This window comes from Pelophylax lessonae, assembly GCF_965119305.1.
Source record: "Pelophylax lessonae genome assembly, chromosome: 2".
Taxonomy (NCBI): domain Eukaryota; kingdom Metazoa; phylum Chordata; class Amphibia; order Anura; family Ranidae; genus Pelophylax; species Pelophylax lessonae.
In genome coordinates, this window is record NC_138769.1 from 450,811,687 (window position 1) to 450,833,675 (window position 21,989).

General features: G+C 41.9%; 1 protein-coding gene across 2 annotated transcripts in view; it reads left to right on the forward strand.

Annotated features, from left to right (window-relative positions):
• Positions 1 to 21,989, forward strand: part of RASA3 (RAS p21 protein activator 3) — a 299,758-nt gene that overhangs the window by 241,009 nt on the left and 36,760 nt on the right. For both annotated transcript variants that reach the window (XM_082246000.1, XM_082246001.1), the window contains exons 12-13: positions 7,753 to 7,867; positions 18,317 to 18,391. In XM_082246000.1, the coding sequence (XP_082102126.1) occupies positions 7,753 to 7,867; positions 18,317 to 18,391 (190 nt within the window). The remainder of the gene's footprint in view (positions 1 to 7,752; positions 7,868 to 18,316; positions 18,392 to 21,989) is intronic.

A 21,989-nucleotide genomic window follows, 5' to 3' on the forward strand; every position in this document is an offset into this window, starting at 1 on the left:
TAATTTTTCAATAATTGGCTTTTTTATCAAAAATGACAATTTTTAAGAACTTTTTTTTGTGTGATTAATAGTTAATGGGGCATGACCCAGAACCCTAGGCACTTTTTAGGGGCATTTATTGGGTTTTGGGGCTTCAAAATGGTGTTTTTTGATTACCGAAGTTCGGGTCCCATTGATTTCAATGGGGTTCTGAAATCCGAACCGAACTTTCGTGAAGTTCGGGTGTTCTGGTCGAACCGAACTTTTCAAAAGTTCGATCATCCCTAACTAACAAGCCTAAGTGTTATTTTGACAGGGTAGATTGGTGTTTTTGGAAGTAACTCTCATTCAGATTGCCCTAGGACCCAGAATACTAGCCCTTTATCATAACCCCACACCCAAACATTTCAGTTAAATGCCTCCTTTTGGATCAGATTCAAATCAAACATGGAACACAAGGCTGTTCCCAATCCCCTCTTATTTACATTCTAGTTATAGAGCATGTGACTATTGCTATACAAATTACTCCAATACTGGCATCACTTTTAGAGATAACCACCATAAAATGTCTATAAATGCCGAAGATCTACTACTTTGTGTCACCTCTTAAATTACATCCATTCCAATCATCAAGTAATTTTAGAGCAGAACTAAACCCTTCTATCCTTTACAGCCAAAGAAGTTGCTATCTTTGCCTCTGTTTGATCTGCAGTTGCCATGGTGCTGCACATGTGGTCAGCTACAGTATGTCACCAGCCAATTCTAGCTTGACAATTCATATGAGAGCCAACATAAGCACACTAGTACCTGTAACAGTTGTTATTCAAGATATGTCTTGAATGTAACTATTTTAGTAAACAGCTAAATTGGTGGGTTTGATTCTACTTTTAAGTCAACTACAACAAAACTGATGGCCTAAATATTTCCCTCCTTCACAGGCTTCACTCCCACTTGCAAAATACTTTTTCCATTCAGCAACAAATACTTAGTCTATTTGTTTGCCCTCCAAACTGGCTAGTATGAACTATTGGCCTCTTCAACAAAACTGTCCTTAATTGCCTCCAATACTTTGATAAGCCTTCCATCTACTGGATAGGTTGAGTCAACATAATTAAAATAGATATCTCCCAAAAATACTCTACCTGCCATGTCTACTATGTCTTGCTCTAATGAAGCGAGCCTTAAAAACCTTTTTACCCCCTTTAACCACTCCATTCGTACTAGTAAATGGTGTTAAAAAATTCCTAAAATTCCTAAATTAACCCGGATGACCTAGAGCAGCCTTTCTCAACCGTTTCAACACAGAGGAACCCTTACAGCGGTAGTATCCCGCTTTTTTTCACTTTTAACTACAGGTAAGCCTATAATAAGGCTTACCTGTAGGTACAATTAATATCTCCTAAACCGGCGGACCTTCAGTTTCCCTTGCCGGGAGCTTGCTGGAAAATCACTCCCGCGCGCATGCCAATCACAGCGCCGGATCCGCCGAATGCGGAAGAGACGCCGTGGGATCATGTCAGCGCCCGCAGCGGTGTCCGGGGGTCCGTGTCGGGGCTTCGTTCTAAGGTAAGTAATTCATAATGAGCTAGTATGCGATGCATACTAGCTCATTATGCCTTTGTCTTGCAGGGTTTTTTTTTTTTGGGGGGGTTTTTTGGGTTTACAACCGCTTTAAAATACATTTCTGGTCTCGGGGGAACCCCTGCTAAAAATTAAAAATCTATCTATACTCGTGACACATCATTGTGACAGTCAGTGGGAAGAATGCTCCTAACTCTTGTCATCATTGGGAAGATTTGCCCCTTTCAGATAGCTAAAAGGAAACAATTTTGTCATTGGGAACTTATTGGAGAGGCAGAGATTGCCCATTGCTCAAGGAACCCCTAGCAACCTCAGGAGGAACCCTAGGGTTCCACGGATCCCTGGTTGAGAAATCTTGACCTACAGGAACAAAAAATATTTTGGAACCTCACTGCCCTCCCTTTGTTGACTTTGTCCTATTGACCTAAACTGCATTCTATGCTGATTTTGACTACCTCCATCCTGATTTACTGGGATCATCTCATATGGAAAGGATATGTATCTGCTAGACTGGGCCCTTTTAAAAACCAAGTTTCAGTATCTGGACTTTTCACTGACCTTACCTAAACCACACTTCTTAAGGTGGCAAGCGCAAGATAGCACCAATATACTTTACACCGTACACAATAACAAGATATGTTCTTTGAATGACCTGTTTCCTTTCACTTCTTTCCGACTTTCGATATTCTTAGGCTCTGGCCCTCTTGCTTCAGGACCTAAACTAACACACATCCTCTCACTTGTTCACAAGCTGCTGCTTCTTTTACCAATTCTGGGCAGACCTACATAAACTAAGAAATGGGAATGAGAACCTAATTTGCCCATTGACACAACACTTCGAGAAAATCCTTTATCTACTCCCACCATTTCCAGTGGACTACAAGAACTCAGTTAAAAAATCATATTGAGATGGTACCTCTGTCTCACAGACATTCATGTCTATGACCTTGCATTCCCTGTCACTTAATGGAGAAAGGGGGCATATGACCAATTTATTTAATAAAATGCTTCATGATTGAACCTTTCTGGAAAAGGATTTTAGCTATTTATAAATGAATTACAATGAACTGAAGAATTACAGTATCAGTGCATCACACAACTTCCAATCCAGGAATCTATGGTCTCTTGTGCTACTTCTTAGCTGCAGCACACATGATCAGCTCTAGAAACTAGAAGTTATCTCAGAAGTTTTTAAGCAGCTGGAATGGATTGTCTCTTGGGAGGAGGCCAAATATTAACCAAATAACATGTCCCAAAAGGACCACTTAATGGTCTTGGCAAAGTTTATATCCTACTGGTAAGCCACCACTCCCAACTCCCCAAGTTCCCCTTCCCATTTCCACTCCCCTAAAATACATATCTTACTTCCCCCATGAAACCCTCCCCTTATGTATCTCCTTATCTTCACACCCCCCCCCCTAATACCCTCCCACCCTACCACTCGCTCTTCCTCTTTTCCCTGCCTCCTAACCCCCCACCTTTTCTGGATATCCCAGTTACAGATTTTGCTGATTCCTTTTGCTGTGAACCTTCTCATTTACATACATGGATCTGCATTCATAATAATACCAATGTCTACATCTAATATGTACTCTCAGGGAACAAAATGAAGTCTGTTTTTGGATTTACAACATATATACCACATGCATAAGCCCTACCTCTGTATTGCTGCTCATATATTTGTTCTCAGTGCCACATATTACCTACATTTTAGGATTTGCTCTTTTTACTAGCCTATATAAAAAATGATGGTAAACCATATAATGTTCACGTTATTGTTTTTTTTTTTTTTTTCCCTCTAGTATGAAATGAAAATAAATTACACATGAATCTAAAAACCATATCAAATAACAGTCCTGAATAGTATTTCAATTTAAATCACACAGGGTCTAAAAGGGACCCCATACAGAGCAAAATGCTTAGAGGTAGTAGTCAAGACCACTCAAGGATGACTGATGTACCCTTTGAGGATGTAGCTTAAATGTACCAAAGCTATAGATGTTTAATTTTGTATTGATGCTCAATTATTCTGTAAATTGGGAATCTGAATAGTTATAAGAAATTGACAAGTACAGTAGATTCGCTCCCTATTTACATACTTTGCATATTACTATAATTCATCTATATGCAGCATTGCCATTTAATGTTTATTGTGCAGCTACTGCCCTGGCCCCAGCTCTCCTGCACTCCAGATTGGTGACCTCTGCACATAGGGTTGGCATCACAAAGTAGGCCCTGCATTTCCCATTCTGTGAGTTGGGATGTGCAGAGTTGCTGGCAATGATTGTTGTTCATAAAGCAGTCAGGAATTGTACTTTATGGATATAGAAAGTGTATGATTGAGGATTAAGACCTGCTAATAGTCACTAACTCCTTGCAGATTAATAAAAAATATATAAAAATAAAATATGACATTTGTAGCTTGGGTACAGTTCAACTTTATATGTATTAAATAAGTCACAGCTAAAGCCAGTTTTTCTCACCTTTCGTTATAAGTGAGATCCCCCATTACTTTTAATAATTTGGCTGGCTACCTCTAAACCCCCTCCTCTCCCTATTAAACCTGTGTGCTGCCATGCGGAAATTCTTTGGCCACATGGGACAGCATCCTGTTCAGAAAACCCACTGTTGAATTTAAACTTCTTTATGCTCCATTGCCATAGAAATCCGTGATGGCAAACCATAAAGCAACTGAGTGCAGTCACATCACATTTTGCAAGTACTGCCACACGCTGCAGGAGGGAGGAGATTTGACAGGCTGTCATTCATCCTCTCATTTCCTTATTTACTTCCAAGGTGGTCAGTGAGTTTTAGCAAGCAGTGGCACTACAGCTGTTATTTTCTTAATCATGGCATAATTATGGAATCATGATTAGCTGACTTGAGTAACATTAAATTATTATGAAAATATTGCATCACTGTAATAATCTGTGTGAAAATGTAATATAGTTATATGAGGTCATGAAACGTTTAATGAAAAAAGCTGCTTTTTTGTTCTGATTTTCAGTGGCAGTGATTATTTGTGGAGTGGGTAAATTTGATTTACATAGTGGGGTGCACCAAGCTAAATCAGGATTTACTATATATATACTTGCATCACACTTTTTATCTCCTTTTTTTTTATATATCCCAAGATTGTATATGCTTTTGCAGCTCCAGCTGTATGTTGAGTGCTTCCTTTTCTTGGATCTCAGCATTGCTTATCTCCTCTGGCCTCTTTCAGCCACTTCCTGCCTTCATGCACGGACAACGGACAATTGTACGGTTGTGCTCCAGCATCGGCTGCATATCATTGCTCTGGACCAACGTAAAGCAGAGTTCCGGAACAGTCAGGGCTAGTACATTCCACAATGGATAGCCTCTGTACTGTCCCGGGTTGCACTTACCTGCAAGAAGAAATACTTACCTTTAAAATTTCTTCTCCAGCGTTGCCATCTCGGATGTGGGCAGCTGAAGCCAGCGCGATCCTCTTCTGCGTCCTCTTCCGTGTCCTCTTCTCCCAGAATGCGCCTGCACTGGCCCCGCTCGTCACTTCTGGTGCGGCGCCACATTCCTCCACAGCTTCTGGGCATGCCCAGAAGCTGTTTAGCAGGGAATGCGGCGCCGCACCGGAAGTGACGAGCGGGGCCGGTGCCATCGCATTGATTCCTGGGAGCGATGACATTCAGCGCCCAGGAATCATTGCAAACCGGAAGTGACGGCGCGGGCCGCGGCCGCCGAGGGAGGAAGTGGAAGAAAGGTGAGTATAATTTTCTACAATAACAAGGTAAGTAAAAAAAAAAAAAAAAAAAAAATCGTAACTATCCATTTCCTTTTCAGGTGACGAAAAGCAAGCGGATGGCCACAAAATCGATTATGTCGATTTTGTGTCAGGAACTCCGCTTTAATGATAGTGACAATGGTGGACCATTCCTATGCAATATGTATCAGCAGAGAAACCTGTAGTTTCCATCATGTCACCAGAGGAAAGGTGATAACACAGGAGTACAACTGGTTAATAGTCATCACCCCATAACAGGAAGTGCCTGCACAGGACTGGGACTGTCGCAGTCCCGCTAAAAATCGCAGATCACCGCCATTACTAGTAAAAAAAAAAAAATAATGACATAAATCTTTTTACGTAGTTAGTAAACGCGATAACTTTTGCGCAAACCAATCAAAATACGCTTATTTTTTTTTTTTTTTACCAAAAATATGTATTAGAAAACAAATTGGCCTAAAATGTTAAAAATTTATATTTTTTTATATTTTTTTTGGAATGTTATATAGCAGAATGTGAAAAATATTGTTTTTTTTTTTTTTTCACAATTGTCGCTCTTTTTTTGTTTGTAGCACAAAAAATAAAAATCACAGAGGTGATTAAATACCACCAAAAGAAAGCTCTATTTGTGGGGAAAAAAAGTACATCAATTTAATTTGGGTACAGTGTAGCACAACCGTACAATTGTCCATTGAAGTAACAGTGCCTAATCGCAAAAAATGGCCTGGTCATTAAGGGGGAAAATCTTCCGGTCCAGAAGTGGTTAAAGAAAATCATTAGTTCTGTTCACGTACGAGAAAACTTTTGGAGTTTGTCCCTTAGGAAATTTTTGTTTGGAAAATCTGAATCGGGTGTAGAAAGGTGTGTACACACTATACGAAAATCGAACGATCATGCCTCGTATTGAATTTTTCATCCATTTTTCTTTTAGTGGGTACCCTACTTAAGAATAAACACCAAAAAGATCCCTCTCATTACTTTTTTTCTTCTGCATGACTTTTTAAATATGGTATTTATTAAATGCTGGACTTGCAAGATTTTGGATTAAGCCTTAGCAGTTTTGGCTAGTAAGGGCACTGTTACTGGACAAAGTGATGATGCTTAGGCTGGCCATACACCATACAATTTTCTTGTGAAATTTTCCTTTAGATTTACCAAAATAAAAATAAAATAGGAGGCCAAACCTAAAACACGTTTAATTAGTATGCAGTTAGTCAGGCCCTTGCACTACATAGTTTACGGTAAATCTAAAGGAAATTGAACAAGAAAATTGTATAATGTATGGTCAGCCTTACTCCTGAGAGGAAAGGATCTTTCTCTGATGTAGAGCTTTTCTCTTGTACTAGACTAAATATTATAGAGTAGCGATCATTGCCGCATCACTTTATTGGTACAGGTGGCACTCAAAAGCATTAATGTGCCCAAATCAACTATACCCTAACAACTGCTTGAGCTGATACACAATAGCAGTGTACCTACTGTACATTCGACTCTCCTTCTCCAGTATTATGGTTACATCTAAGTGGGGTTAAACATAAAGTCTTCATTTCATCCAATGCAATTGCATAACCAACAAAAAATATATTTGATCAGCAGTCTGTAAGCTTACATAGAGCAACTCCTTCTTACTTAATGGAAACATGATATTAAATCCGTCAGAATGTTTTTAAAAGTCATCTGTTAATTTATGTACACTGTATTTCTTCCTTCCATAGCAAAAGTGTATTGTTTTGTGGACTTTTAATGGAATGTTATACAATCATCTATAGCACCTGACTTTTTTCATTGAAAGTGTCTCCATCTGTTTTTTTAGCATGAAATGTATATAGTATGCGTACATGTATCAGCATGAATACAGCTCTTGATGCATCCATTGTATGAGGATTAGCTGAAAGGTATCTTGGAGGTCAGGAGGCTCATCCTGTGACTTAAGGTTCCATAGCCTGCATTCTCTTGGTGCTGGCCATCCACTTGCAGTTTTCCCCAGTTTCAGGTTGTATAGAATATAGTTAATGATGGAGTTTTAAAATGTCTGACATTTAGACATAATTAATAAAGCATTAAACTGAACAACATTGTGATTTGCCAAGGAGAAAAGTATGAATTAGTTCTCCAAGGTGTTTGGAACAACCTACCTTCCGAGTTCCTTTAAGAACTATGCAAGTGTACCTAGAAGAATTGAAGAATTGAAGGCAAATGGTCGTCACACCAAATATTGATTTGATTTGGATTTCTCTTCTATTCATTTACTTTTCATTTTGTTAATTTAATAAAATGTATTTCTAGGGATACCTTGTACTGTCTTTCAGGGGCCAAATATTTAAGACTCTGAGCCCAATTAGTGGGACAATTTATGCATAATAAAATTTACAGATAATAATTTTTCAACTCTGACCTGTAATAAATTTGAAATATTTTTTTTTCTCTTCTAGAGATCCCAACACAATTTTTAGAGGCAACTCATTAACATCAAAATGTATAGATGAAACCATGAAACTGGCTGGGATGCATTATCTGCAAGTTACATTAAAGCCAATTATAGATGAGGTAATTATTATCTCTCTCCATATACATGTAACATTTGGTTATTTCCCATATGTCCTGTAATGCACGTTGTCCAAACAGTTGGTATACACCCCCCTTTCACTCATATAATATGCTCTTCATTTTATAGATGAAGATATGCACAGTTTAAGTGCACCAGTGCCCAGACTATGGCCATTAAAATACACTGCTCAAAAAAATTAAAGGAACGCTTTTTATTCAGAGTATAGCATCAAGTCAATTAAACTCCAGTTAAGTAGCCGAGGGGGTTGTTAATCAGTTTCAGCTGCTTTGGGGTTAATGAAGTTACCAACAGGTGCAGTAGATGGGCAAAAATGAGACGACCTCCAAAACAGGAATGGTTTTTCAGGTGAAGGCCACTGACATTTTTTCCCCTACTCATCTTTTCTTACTGTTTTTCACTAGTTTTGCATTTGGCTAGAGTCAGTGTCACTACTTGTAGCATGAGGCGATACCTGGACCCTATAGAGGTTGCACAGACAGTCCAACTCTTCCAGGATGGCACATCAGTAGTTGCCATTGCCAGAAGGTTTGCTCTGTCTCACAGCACAGTCTCAAGAGCATTGAGGGGATTCCAGGAGACAAACAGTTACTCTAGGAGAGTTGGACAGGGTCATAGAGCACCCATCAGCAGGACCGTTATCTGCTCCTTTGTGCAACGAGGAACAGGATAAGCACTACCAGAGTCCAACAAAATTACCTCCAGCAGGCCACTGGAGTGAATGTCTCTGACCAAAAATCAGAAACAGACTTCACGAGGGTGGCCTGAGGGCCTGGCGTCCTCTAGTGGGCCCTGTGCTCACTGCCTGGTACCACGGAGCTTGATTGGCATTTGCCATTGAACACCACAATTGGCAGGTCTGCCACTGGCACCCTGTGCTTTTCACAGATAAGAGCAGGTTCACCCTGAGCACATGTGACAGACATGAAAGGGTCTGGGGTAGCCATGGAAAACATTATGCTGCCTGTAACATCATCCGGCATCACCGGTTTGGTGGTGGGTCAGTGATGGTCTGGGGAGGCATATCAGTGGAGGGACGCACAGACCTCTACAGGCTAGACAGTGGCACCCTGACTGCCATTAGGTATCAGAATAAAATCCTTGGATCTATTGTTAGACCCTATGCTGGTGCAGTGGGTCCTGGGTCCATCCTGGTGCATGACAATGGCCAGCTTCACGTGGCAGAAGCATGCAACCAGTTCCTGGAGGATGAAGGAATTGACACCACTGAATGGCCTTCATGCTTGCCTGACCTAAATCCAATAGAACACCTCTGGGACATTATGTTTCAGTCCATCCGACGCTGGAAGGTTGCACCTCAGTCTGTTCAGGAGCTCATTATTGCCCTGGTCTAGATCTGGGAGGAAATACCCCAGGACACCCTCAGTCATCTCATTAGGAGCAGGCCCTGATGTTGTCAGGCATGCATACAAGCATGTGGGGGGCCATACAAACTACTGAGCATCATTTTGAGTTGCTGCAATGAAATTTCAGTAAAATGGACTAGCCTGCTGATTTTTGAGGTGTCTTTGAATTCAACCCTCTGTAGTTTATTAATTTTCATTTCCATCAAACAATGTGGAATCCTTTCGTTCCTAACACATAACCCAGTCCATATCAGTATAAATATCCAGCATGATACTTTTCCCCATTGAGACCTGATGTGTTTTCAAAGTTTTCCTTTAATTTTTTTGAGCAGTGTATTTACAGTATATATTCCTTACAAGCAGTTTAAAACAAAGCCATCTTTGATATATCTAGTTGCATATACTATGAAGTAATTAATACCCAAATACATTCAAAGATCACACTAAAGACTGTTAAGCCCATTTTCGTTTGGGTTATAATAGCTTAAAAAAAAAAAAAACCTGCTGTGAGTTTACATTTGAGGGTTCACATGTTGCAAAGATTCTGATGCAACAGAAAGTAATAGGAAAAAAATCTTTAGAGATTATTTTCTCCACAAAGCCTACAGATGCAGAAGTTAAAGAAGCCTTGTAGTACTTTTACTGCTTGTTCAGAATACATAAATATGGTAACCTGTATAGACTGGGCTTATGTTCACTTTAAAGAATCTTGCTTTTTGAGAACAATGGGTGCTGCCAATACTAACCTCCCTCTGAAAATGCTAGCCATCTGGCTGTTATGCTGACCCTCTGGCTTTGGGCTTTCTAGGTCCCTGACTTAGGACAAGTATACAGATCAGGAAAGGTGAACCTATCCACTCATGTTCAAGAGAAAATGAAAATCTGGGTTTTTGCTAGCACATGAAAAGTAAACATGACATGCAAATATAGCTTCTTCATATTTTCTAAGCTCAGTGAACATTCGCTTTGCAAATTAAACGTAGGTACTCCTTTAGAAAATCAGTAAAGTTCTGAAGCTAGAAGGTCATTATAACAGCCAGGCAAAGGCCAACTAAAGCAGCTTCCATGTTTCTCTCATGATAGGTTTTGTTTAAAATGACCATTTACAATACATTTCTTAATTAAATCATGACATTTTCATTGAAATTATCTGGATCAGAGCAGCTCCAGGGGCTCCCGGTACAGATTCAGTCAGGCAACACCACAGGCGTGGCTAAAGTGAATCACCAGGGCGGCATGAAGAGTGTGTTTAATGATCCTAGAGGTTTCCGGCATTCTTTGGGGGCAAAACGGTTCGTTCCATCCATCTCCGCTGTGCATAATTTCCCCCATTGAAATGTTAGCAGGCGGATTACTTCAGTTGTTAGACATTGGACCAGGGGGTCTGGTTCCTTCATCCTAATGTGTTTCATTAGATATGGGCACCCCAGAGGTGGATCTGTTGGGTTGCGAGATCCTCTGGGAGATGCAAAAGATGCTTTGGGGGCTCCATGAGGCAGGTGTCATCTGTTTTACGCCCTCCCTCCGCTCCAGCTTCTTCGGCGACTTCTACACAGGATCGAGGCCGGTGGGATTCCAGCCGTTCCATCTCCTGGGGGCGTCCTTTAAGGGATGATCTGTTGTGTCAGGGGCTGATCTTCCATCCTGTTTTTCGGTCGCTTTCCCTGATGGCCTGGCTGTTGAGAGCCAGGTGCTGAACTGGCTCTGTGTTTTCCGACCATTTTGAAGGCGAGGAAATCTACATCTCGAATGCTTTATCACCGGATGTGGAAGGTGTACATTTCCTGGTGTGTGGTTCAAGGAGTCCATCCTCGTTCCTTTTTGGTGGCTCAGATTCTGGCCTTTCTTCAATGGGGTGTTGATCAGAAACTGTTTTTGAGCGCCGTGCAAGGCCAAGTGTCTGTTTTGTAGTCTTTTTTCAGAGACCTTTGGCTTCCCAATAACTGGTGCTTATATGCCTTCAGGCAGTTGTCTTTTTACCCCGCCTGTAAGTTCTCTGCCGCCGTGGGATTTGAACCTGTTTCTGCTGGTTCTTCAAAAACCTCCCTTTGAAAACATAGGGGAGATCCCTTTCCTTACACTGTCACATGAGGTGTTTTTTTAGCGGCTATCACCTCTGCTTTCAGAGTGTCGGAGTTGGCGGCTTTGTCTTGTCATTTTCCCTATCTGGTGGTTCGTGGGGATAAGATGGTCCACGGCCGTCATTACTCCCGAAGGTTGCCTCTGATTTCCATTTGAATGAGGACATTGTGCTGCCCTTCTTGTGTCCCAGGCTGGCTCATTCCAGGGTATTTGCCTTGTATACTCTGGATGTTTTTTGAGCTATTTGGGTCTATTTGGTAGCCATTGTGTCCCTTCGGAGGTCAGACTCGCTCTTTGGGAGTATGAACGTGCCACAGAAGGGGCTCCTGCTTCCTCTACTACCATTTCCAGATGGATCAGACTGATGGTGACCTGTGCTTCTTCATTTACAGGTCGGGCTCCCCCTTCCCTGTGATGGCACATTCTACTAGGGCACTTAGTGCTTCTTGGGCCTTCTGTGATCAGGCGTCAGTGGCGCAGGTGTGTACGGTGGCCACTTGGTCATCGTGCATACTTTTTCAAAGTTTTACATAGTGGATGTTTTGGCATCTGCCGTTGCCTCCTTTGGCCAAAAAGTTTTGCAGGCTGCGATTTGGAGGGTCTGTTTTTTTCCCCTCTTGAGGGTGTCTTTCAGGTTGGGCTCCTGTTCTAGTTGAGCAACAATTCCTTGGATTGGCTTGTGTTTAGCCTTGGGTTTGTTATGCCCACCCCTCATGTTTAGCACTGATTTGGGACATCCCTATGGTGAAGAATAGGGAGCTGTGTCTGTCAATGAACTGAAGACAAAATAGGATTTTTGTACTCACCGAAAAATCCTTTTCTCTGAGTTCATTGACAGACACAACACCCACCCCTCTAAGGAGTTTTTTATACTTCTGTTACTGCTTGTTACAAAGCTGAGTATCTCTAAACAGAGAGGGGGATTACGCTAACTGAGGACAGCCCATGGAGCGTAGTCAAGCTTTTGTGTTGTCTGCCTAGTCCTACTCCTGTAGAGGGCAGCATAATCCTATAGTGAAGAATATGTAGCAGTGTCTGTCAATTAACTTAGAGAAAAGGATTTTACGGTGAGTACAATAATCCTATTTTTCTGCACGATCACAGAAAAATATAACATTTAGATGGCCGATATTTTGAAAATTTTGTTCATATGGGGAATGGAATGCTTAGTGCCAAGTGTTGTGGCTGCACTGAGGATTGGGGTCTCCTGGGGTCTCCAGGATAATGGTCAACAAACAAGACCCAGCAGAGAACTAAACTCCTTGTTTGGCCTTCACGAAAAAATGGTTGAGCTCCTGCTTAAAGTTATCATTTATGTGGTTAGAAAAAAGGCTTGTCATAAGCCCAATGGACTGCATATAACTGTCTCTCCAGTGCTTGCTGGCTTTAATTATTTCCCAGCATGCAATATGCGTGTCCCATGAGTTAATGCTCAACGACAAATTCCAGCATATATTATTTAAAGGACTGTATTCCATCACAGACTAAAGAAAGCCACAATGTGCTGCCTTGTATCTGACACACTGAAAGAAACTAAAGCATTCTCTCTCCTTGACACTGACACTGATTTTCTTTTTTCCTCTTTACGTGAAAGCTGTTTCAGCATAGAAAGGGGCTCTCTACGGAAATCTTGATAAGAGCAGACGGCCTCTAAAAATACATGGGGAATACATTTAAGTATTGCAAGTTTTCTTGCCAAAACCATTACATCTGGGTTCCATGGAAAACAAGGAATTCCATGTGAGCTTTCATTATTTATTATGAAGCTCCAGGCAGTTGTTTAAGCGTTTGTAATCTGAACTGACCAACTGTGCATGTAACTAATTATAGCTGTTTATCAGAATGCAGCGTGGCATACAGAGTTAACACATTCAAGGCTATATGTGCATATTTCTGCCACTTAGCTTGGGTTAATAGTAATCAAGACCTAGCATACTAAACTCTCACACTTGGCACTGTCATGGCTGTAAAATCCTACAATGCTGTACAGTTCACACTACACTGTGACACCAACTTAACTTATTTGTTTCTCAGTTTTCATTTCCTTCTGGTCCTTCTGGTCCTCCATAACTTTGTTAAATACCAAGCAAATTGAATTTGTGCTAAATTAGTTTATTGCGTTTTTATCTGCTTTCCTAGTGATTTATCTACTAGAGATGGAAGAACATATCTTCCTAATTCAAAATAAAAAAAACCCTCTTTATTGATACTGACTAGTCCAGGGGTCTTCAAACTATGGCCCTCCAGTTGTTTAGGAACTATAATTCCCATCATGCCTAGTCATGTCTGTGAATGTCAGAGTTTTACAATGCCTTATTGGATGTGTAGTTCCACAACAGCTGAAGGGCCGTAGATTAAGGATCCCTGGGCTAGACTCACCAGATACACAGGCTACTATCCCCATAGCAAGCTTACAAACACCTGTTGTGTTGCTACGAGCCAGGTATACTATGCAACATTGGGCAAGTGCATAAAGAAGAGTCCATTTTTTCAAAATGCCAAACCAGTATTGATGGGCATGATCCACTTCTGCACCACCAGTGCCCCTGTACAGTAGATTCACACATGCTGAAAAGTATCCAGCACCTTTGTTGATGGAGCAGCAGTTTATTTAGGTCCCGATTGATCTCCCTTTAGAGTACTGAGACATTGAGTTGGCATTCGTCCAAACCCCTTGACTGGTTGCAAGTATATTGAGGTATTTAGCTGAGTATTCAGAATTTGTTCTGTCATTCAGAAACAAAATGACAGAGAAATCCAGTGCAAAGAGGTCATATTGCAGTAAGTAAATATAACTATTTATTAATTTAATAAAGTATAAATGCACCCACAAACATGGTAAAGGAGAGAACACATAATGTGGTATACTGGCAGCTAAGGTGACCACAGGTCCGCTCTGAGGCTCAGGAGTGTTGGGGAAGCCGGGTCAGGCTGTTTGAGACATGCTACAGCTCTGGGATAGCTCCAATGACTCTTCTGGAGACTGATGAAAGGGGAATTTGTGTGTCTTTCAGTACTGGCATCTCAGCACTCCCGGTGTGTGACATCATCCAGGAGGTGTGTAGGCACTCACAGCGGCAGGCTTTCGTCCTTGGCCACGGTGTCAGCTGAGCTATCCCAGATTTGCAGTGTGTGTCCCAACCAGCCAGGCTTCCCCAGAACTCCTGAGCCTCAGAGCAGACCTGTGGTCACATCAGCTGCCAGTATACCACATTACATGCTCTCTCGTTCCCTATGCTTGTGAGTGCATTTATAAATTTTTTAATTAATAAATGCCTTATTGACTATACTGTATGAATAGTGGTATTTAATTGGAACTAGGGTCGAGCGCCTGCTTTATCTTTTCCTGCCATTCAGAAAGGCCTACCAAGCATCCTTTTTTCAACTCAAGTGAGCAGAGTCCTAAAGCAGCAAAAAATGAAACTAAAACTTTTTTATTTTAATGATAAGGCAATAACTTAGAAGTGTATAATTTTATGAGATCCACAAATCACTAGAATGAGAAATCGCTGCATACATTGCTGATTCCTGCTCCATAATCCTATATTGAGAACACTGCAAACTTTGGTGAGCATCTAAAATTCCCATAAGCATTCTTCATTGTGCCAGGATTTACAGCATTAAGCAGGAAGCCATTGGCTACCTGGGGCTGCAAGGTCTGTCTTTACACAAATAACCATCACTGCTGTCAACCATACACATGAAGATTAGGTCTACAATGCCCTTATTGGCCACAGCATTCAGTTGCATAAACCCCTTGAAGCTGTTCATTGAGAAGAGTGACAGTCAAACATTCCATAGCCATCGTGTTTTCTTGATTACAGTGGCAATAGGCCTAAAATTTACAACCTTTTCCTCTGAGGATAATAAGCTTGGGGTGGCTGGATAAATTGCTAAAATCTACATATGGTCATATGAAGTCCATATGCGATATGAGGAAAGTATAAAGGTTGCTTTTGCCAACTCTGGAAAATAGTAGTCCCCAGACTGTCATGCTGATCTTATGGGTTTTAAGTCAGTGACCTAAAACAAGTATGTTGCAAGAGAAGTCCAAAATTCTGAACTGCATCCTTGTTTTAAGCCAGTGGCTAGGAATGTATAAAAGCTATAGAATTTTCAGCGAATAAAATGGCATTCTAGGAAGGAGGTCAACAGTGGCAGCTTGCAAATTTCTCTTGCAACCTATGTTTTTTAAACCAGTGTTTCTCAACCTTTTTCCATCCAAGGCACCCTTTAAAATGATACACTCCTTACAGTTTTACATATTGCAGCAGCATACCCACACATAGGACACCCAACATTGGAGATTAATCATTCATGCGAAGCAAATATACTTTTGCACACTGGTACTGACTAGTACTCCAGCATTTCTTTTTCCTTATTTTCTCTCCACCATGCAGCTAAAATGGCCCCAGTGCTGACAGAGAGAGGCAGATGGGGGAAATCAAACAAGGATTCTGTGCTGGCCCCAGACGTCCTCTTTATCAACTGATGTCAGAAGTTGTCAGGACGCTGGTGGCTGGCCCACACCGTGCCCAAGGTTGTAATGATGCACAATGAAAACCCCTGGTCTTGTGTAACAAAAAGGCTGGCTTGCACACATTTGTTTGGGCAATTTTTAGGCATTTTGTTAAGGCAACCCTGAAGAACTCAGAAGGCACCCCAGGATGCCTAGGCACCCTGGTTTAGGAGCTACCTGTTTTTATTTGTAAAGCTAAACTCTAGGGGCAAGAAATCTCTCTTGCAGTGGGTCCCCTTTACAAGGGTTAACTGCTTGTTTTGCTTAGATAATGATAAGTAAGGTAATATACTTACCTTATTCTTTGCTTCTCCAGCAGCCGTCGCTCTTAAGCCCCGTACACACGTACCAATTGTCGGCCGCAAATATTCGGCCGCCCACCGATCGGCCGATTGTCGGCTTGTTAGTATGATTCTTCCGACAGCCGACAGCGCATTTTCGGCCGAACAGAATCTGTCGTGCAAGCATTAAAATTTTTGTAGGCTGACAACAGAACGGCTGATTGTGCGTCAGTCAGTACAGATTTCGGCCGACAATCAGCAGATTTGCAAGACTGGGCATGCTCAGAGAAGAAAAAAGACACGGAAAGTTAACCATCACATGACATCAATTCTGCAGTCGGCTGTTGTTGGCCGACAAAATTAGTGTGCAGTCTTTTGCACTTTTCAGCGGACAGGACAGCCCTGAACAAAAGACGGCCGATCGTTCGGCCGACGATCGGTACGTGTGTACGGGGCTTTACTCTGCTGTTTGATGCTCCCAGGTTGTGGGCAGGCCTTCAGTGTCTTCCTGTATAATGCAGAACTGCTGGCCCTGCATTGTGCAGGATGACAGCAGAGAGCTGCAACTGGTCAGGCAGCAGAGGCTTCAGGGTTCAGGCAGCAGAGGCTTCAGGGTTCAGGCAGCAAAGGCTTCAGGGTTCAGGCAGCAAAGGCTTCAGGGTTCAGGCAGCAAAGGCTTTAGGGTTCAGGCAGCAGAGGCTTCAGGGTTGAGGCAGCAGAGGCTTCAGGGTTGAGACAGCAAAGGCTTCAGGGTTCAGGCAGAAAAGGCTTCAGGGACCACTGCATGAAGAGGAGGAATTGTGGGAGTGAGGAATAATGTATATATTTTACCTTTTTTTTATTACTAAAAGAAGAGCACTTAATATCAATGTCAAAAAAATGCAAAAAATATAGATTCTATATATTGTATGTGTGTATGTACTGTGTGTTTATTTTAAATAACAGCATCCCAAACCTTTTTTTTTTTTTTTTACAAGCTTTTTGTTTAACTCTCTATACACAACACATCTCCTGCTTATGTGAGACTACAGTGTCTCTAACAGCCATTCAGCCAGTGGTTACACCCTGTTTATATCGCCTTTCAGAGAAATACTGGTCAACCTGAGACTATAATCTCATGAGACTCTGACTTATCAAGAAGTAACCGCACATTTCCTCTCCCAGTGACTCAGCCCCTGCAATCTGTGAGGCCCATCGGTCTTTTGGGAGTTCAGCCTTATCACACAGGAACAGTAATGCAGTGTGCCCTCTGTTGGGGGAAAGCATGTTATGTTCTGATATTGTATACAAATGTCTTTTTTTTTTAATTTAAAGTGGAGGGTCAGCCATTTCTGTGTTTATTAAAAGTCAGCAGCTACAAAAAGTGTAGCTGCTGACTTTTAATAAATACACAGTAACCTGTCCCACGGTCCAGCGATGCGAGAGGCTCGATTCTCTCCCTCTTCTCCCCGCGTCGCCAATACCTCTAGTGTGGGCACCTGGCTGTGGCAGACTGCAGCTTCACAGCCGGGTGCGCACTGCATGTCCTGAGTGGACGGGCAATCTTCTGGGACCTGTGACGTGTCCCAGAAGATTGCAGGGAGGGAGAAGGAGAGGATAACTTCCGCCCAAGCCGTCCGAGTGGAAGTGGGAGCCGGTACTGGTCAAATCTAGGTTTCCCCCCCTGCCAAAAATGACATGTCAGGGGGCCAGGAAGCCTTAAAGCGGAATTTCCATTTTTGGGTATGACTCCGTTTTAAATGGGCAAAGGCAGGGATACCGTGAATCTAAACCAGTAAATTGGCATATAAGTTGCTGTTAACATATACAGTTTGGAACACATATTAAATATTCACTTTAAAGTAAATGTAAATTCTATATATTTTTTTTTTTATTTGTACTGCAGCTCAAGTATCAGAATGCACTATTGAAAACATTTCACTTTGTGTTTAATATACCACACACATTATATTGCATGAGTAAGTACAGGGCTTTAAGAGAAATTGCTCTCATTGTAAACATCAGCAGCCAGTGCAGACACTCCAACTGTCAGCCTGATTTTACCTTTCAGCTGCTGTGCAAGCAATGATGAGCACTACAAAGCAGGTTTGTGAGGCTCCTACAATAAAGGGTGATTTTACAAGGCTTTTTGGTCATCATACTAAAATGTGATTTTTTTATCAGTATATTTGTTTCCCTTAGATTTGTGAGTTGCATAAACCCTGTGAGATTGATCCAGTAAAGCTGAAGGATGGAGAAAATTTAGAAACAAACAAGGTAAGCAAACTACTACTAGATTCATATATTTTCACATTTATTTTTGTACAAGCAGTCCAAGAATTGTGAGACCTGGTCAGCTAGTCATCTCTGAAAAAAAAATGGTGTGAGTATGTCTCTGCGTTTTGCGTTTTTTTGCGTTTCAGAAATGCACCAGCTTCTCACCATACAACTTTTTTTTCATTTAGAGCTGAAGTTTAATCTGCTTATATTTTCCCATTTTCAATATGTCAACTCAATTTTTAAATAAAATGTTTATAGTTTTATTTCGTACGTGACTTTAGACCCAGTTATATCTGTTCTTCTCTATGCAATACAAGCAGATCATGGCTGGTGGGAGAGGCCAGTAGGATGCTGTACATACATAACTTCCTAAAAATATCATCCAATTTCAGTACTCCTCTCAAGAACCCCCAGCTCTGATGCAAGCAGTGGGTTGGCTCTTGGGAATAATTATTTAACCCCTTCCCACCATCACCTCCCGGCCCTTTGGGAGAAAAGTTTTCATACTCACCAGATGATCTCTAAGGACTAAGTGGACCCATCATCATCAGGCTGTAGTGGAATAGGCCCCTTGGGGAGTTCTTGGACTGATCTCACCTGTTAGTGATCCTTGTGGGACGGTGCTGCTCAGCCTGGACCACCTGTTTCTGCAGGGGTCTGAAGATTTATTTGGAAAATACTATATACCCTGCTGCCACGATTGAGTGATTTCTCTCAATCTTTCTGGCGCAAGATTTTTTGTTACGTTTTTTTCACAAGAAGGCGACTTTTTGTTACCATCTGCGAGACCCCCCTACCATTATCCCCTACAGTCTATGGTTAATTCCTCCATGGACAACCTAAAAGAGAGACCAAAAGTGAGGATCTTTCTCCTTGGCCAGAGACCTCTGTTCTTCTGTTGCCCTCTCTTTTACTACTACTCCTGCAGACACACCCTGGACAGACATACCCTGTGCTATCTCCCCCGATGAAGGAAAATTATTTTCCGAAACATGTTGGGTTAATTGGTTCCGAAATGCTATTCCCATGGCCTCACCTCATGCCTGTTAGCATATTTGGGAAAACCATGTCCTAGCGCAGATGACTGACCCAGTGTGGTATATTATATCTGTATTCTATCAATTGTGTTTGTCTGATTGTTTTTTAGACATGTAAAATACACTTTTTGAAAATGTTATACTTTGTTTGAGTGTTGGCTGTATTTAAACCCCACGGAATTGGGACCACCATTTCCCTGTTCTATATTTAATTAGGGGGACAGCCTCACACTCTTATTATCACCCGCCACACAACCATCCTTCCTGTTCTCGATCACTCACTATGTTTCTTCTGGGGCCAATACATTATATATTATTATTATACATCCTCCTGTGTGTCTGCAGCAGCTGCTGGCAGGAGAGGAGAAGAGAGGAGGGAAGCCTGCAGCGCTGCAGGGGAAAGTGGCACATAGGGGGGGCCCGGACAGCAGATGGAAGGGACGCATATGCTAGAACCAATCCCCCTGCAGTGAAGGCAAAGGGAGAAAAAGGAGGAGAAGCTGGCAGTGGTGCTGGGGGAGGCAGAAGAAGATTGGTGTCTACAATAAGACAGTACAGTGGGCCCTCCTTCCCAGCAGGTGCCTGTGCCCCCCTTTTAAACTAATGTGGCCTGGGCCCAGTACAGGAGGGCTGGCTGTACTGCCTTATCAGCAGCCCTGAACACAGATCTGTATACTCTTGCAGAGGGCCATGCTTATCCACCCTGGAGGTACAGGTTGTCCAGGCAGTTGGGCTGTTAAATCAATGACAGGCTAATAGTTGCACAGATCCTCATGCTTATACCCATGCAGAACTAATGCACATCTCTGAATGTAGTCTGTCTGTGCATCGTTTCTGTGCAGATCTACATACTAGGATGTGTAAGAAGTTCCCTGCAGCCACCAGCCTGTCATTGATTGTAAATGTGGCCCTCTGCATGGTTGTATGGGTCTGTGACTCAATGTGCTTTAAACTGAGTTAGTTGAGTTTAACAGCACTTTGTTAAGAAGGGTAAAGTCTAGACAGCTCACTTAACCACACTGCAGTGTTTTGTTTTGTCACAGAACCACACATATAACACAATGTCAGTGTTATATTGCTAAATCACTCCTAAGACCATACACATTTTTTTCTTGGTTAGTTTCAAAGCTTGTGACCATCATATAAACATATGTTTCCCCTCATTTTAGTTAGTTCAACTGGATTTGTTTGGTAATGTTGAGTCGGCATCTGTGGTTAAAGCGCAGGTGGTTCCTGTAATCCACAAGTTTTCTTGCTGTTTTCTTATATTCCCTGCCAGTTTCAGAGTGTACTTCCCAGAATGATTGGCAATATATATGTGAAGGTTTTATTTATACTGATTATGGTATAGCAGGTAGTGAGTCATTCCTAAGCAAGGTCCATAAAGACATGGATAAGTGAGTTTGAGGTGGAGAAACATGACTGACCTCAATCCGATAGAACACCTTTGGGATGAATTTGAGTGGAAACTGTGAGCCAGGCCTTCTCATCCAACATCAATGCCTGACCTCACAATTGCGCTTCTGGAAGAATGGTCAAACATTCCCATAGGCACACTCCTAAAGAGAGAGTTGAAGCAAAGGGTGGGCCAACTCAGTACTGAACCCTACGGACTAAGACTGGGATGCCATTAAAGTTCATGTGCGTGTAAAGGCAGGCTATATATACTTTTGGTGATATAGTGTACGCCTACATGTTAGATTACCTAAAGTGGAACTTCACCCTGAAGGGGAAGTTCCACTTTATAGCCTGCTCCCCCCTCTAACACTTTTGGGCATTTTTTGGGGGAGAGCTGGTACCTAGTTTGGGTTATTGTCGCTTAGGTGATTTCACTGGAAATTCACCCCCACCCTCAACCTTATAAGTCCCATGAGGCTGGGAGACAATTCACACAGCGCAGCGTGGCTTGCGCATGTGCAGTGGGAGACAAACTATGAAGCTGTAAGGAGTCACAGCCGGCTTCCCAAACTAAACATGCAGGTGCTGGGGACCCGGAGACCAGAGAAGAAGTGACTCGGGTGAGGACAGCGCTGGATTCTTGGACAGGTGAGTGACCTTTTTTAAAAAAAGTCAGCAAATACAGTATTTGTAGCTGCTGACTTTTTTATTTTTTTTAAACAGGCTGAAGATCCTCTTTAATAAGATGGAAACATAAAAAAGTGTTCATTTGTGCCTTCTCCCCTTCAAGAGATGTCTGATAAGTCATTATGCCCCAATTTGCCTGGGAAGCTGGCTGTAAAATCCCATTCTAACACATGTAAATGAGGTCATCCTCTGGAGAGTGAGCTTCATTCTGTTTGCGTTGTTTATTGACATCATCTTTCTGGGAGCAGCAGTAGGCATTTTAGAGTCTGTTCATTTCAGTTATATAAGCGCAAATTGCTGTGGCCTTTCTTCTTCTTCCCAGGAATGTACCATGAGCAATATCTCCAGTTATTTTTGTTTGTTGTACTTCTACATTGATGTTTAGGAAGCATGGATAAGGTGTGGTAGGGCAAGACTTTGTTAAAATCATTATTTCCTGCCCACTAATTAGGCAGCATCATCTCTGAGGTTAA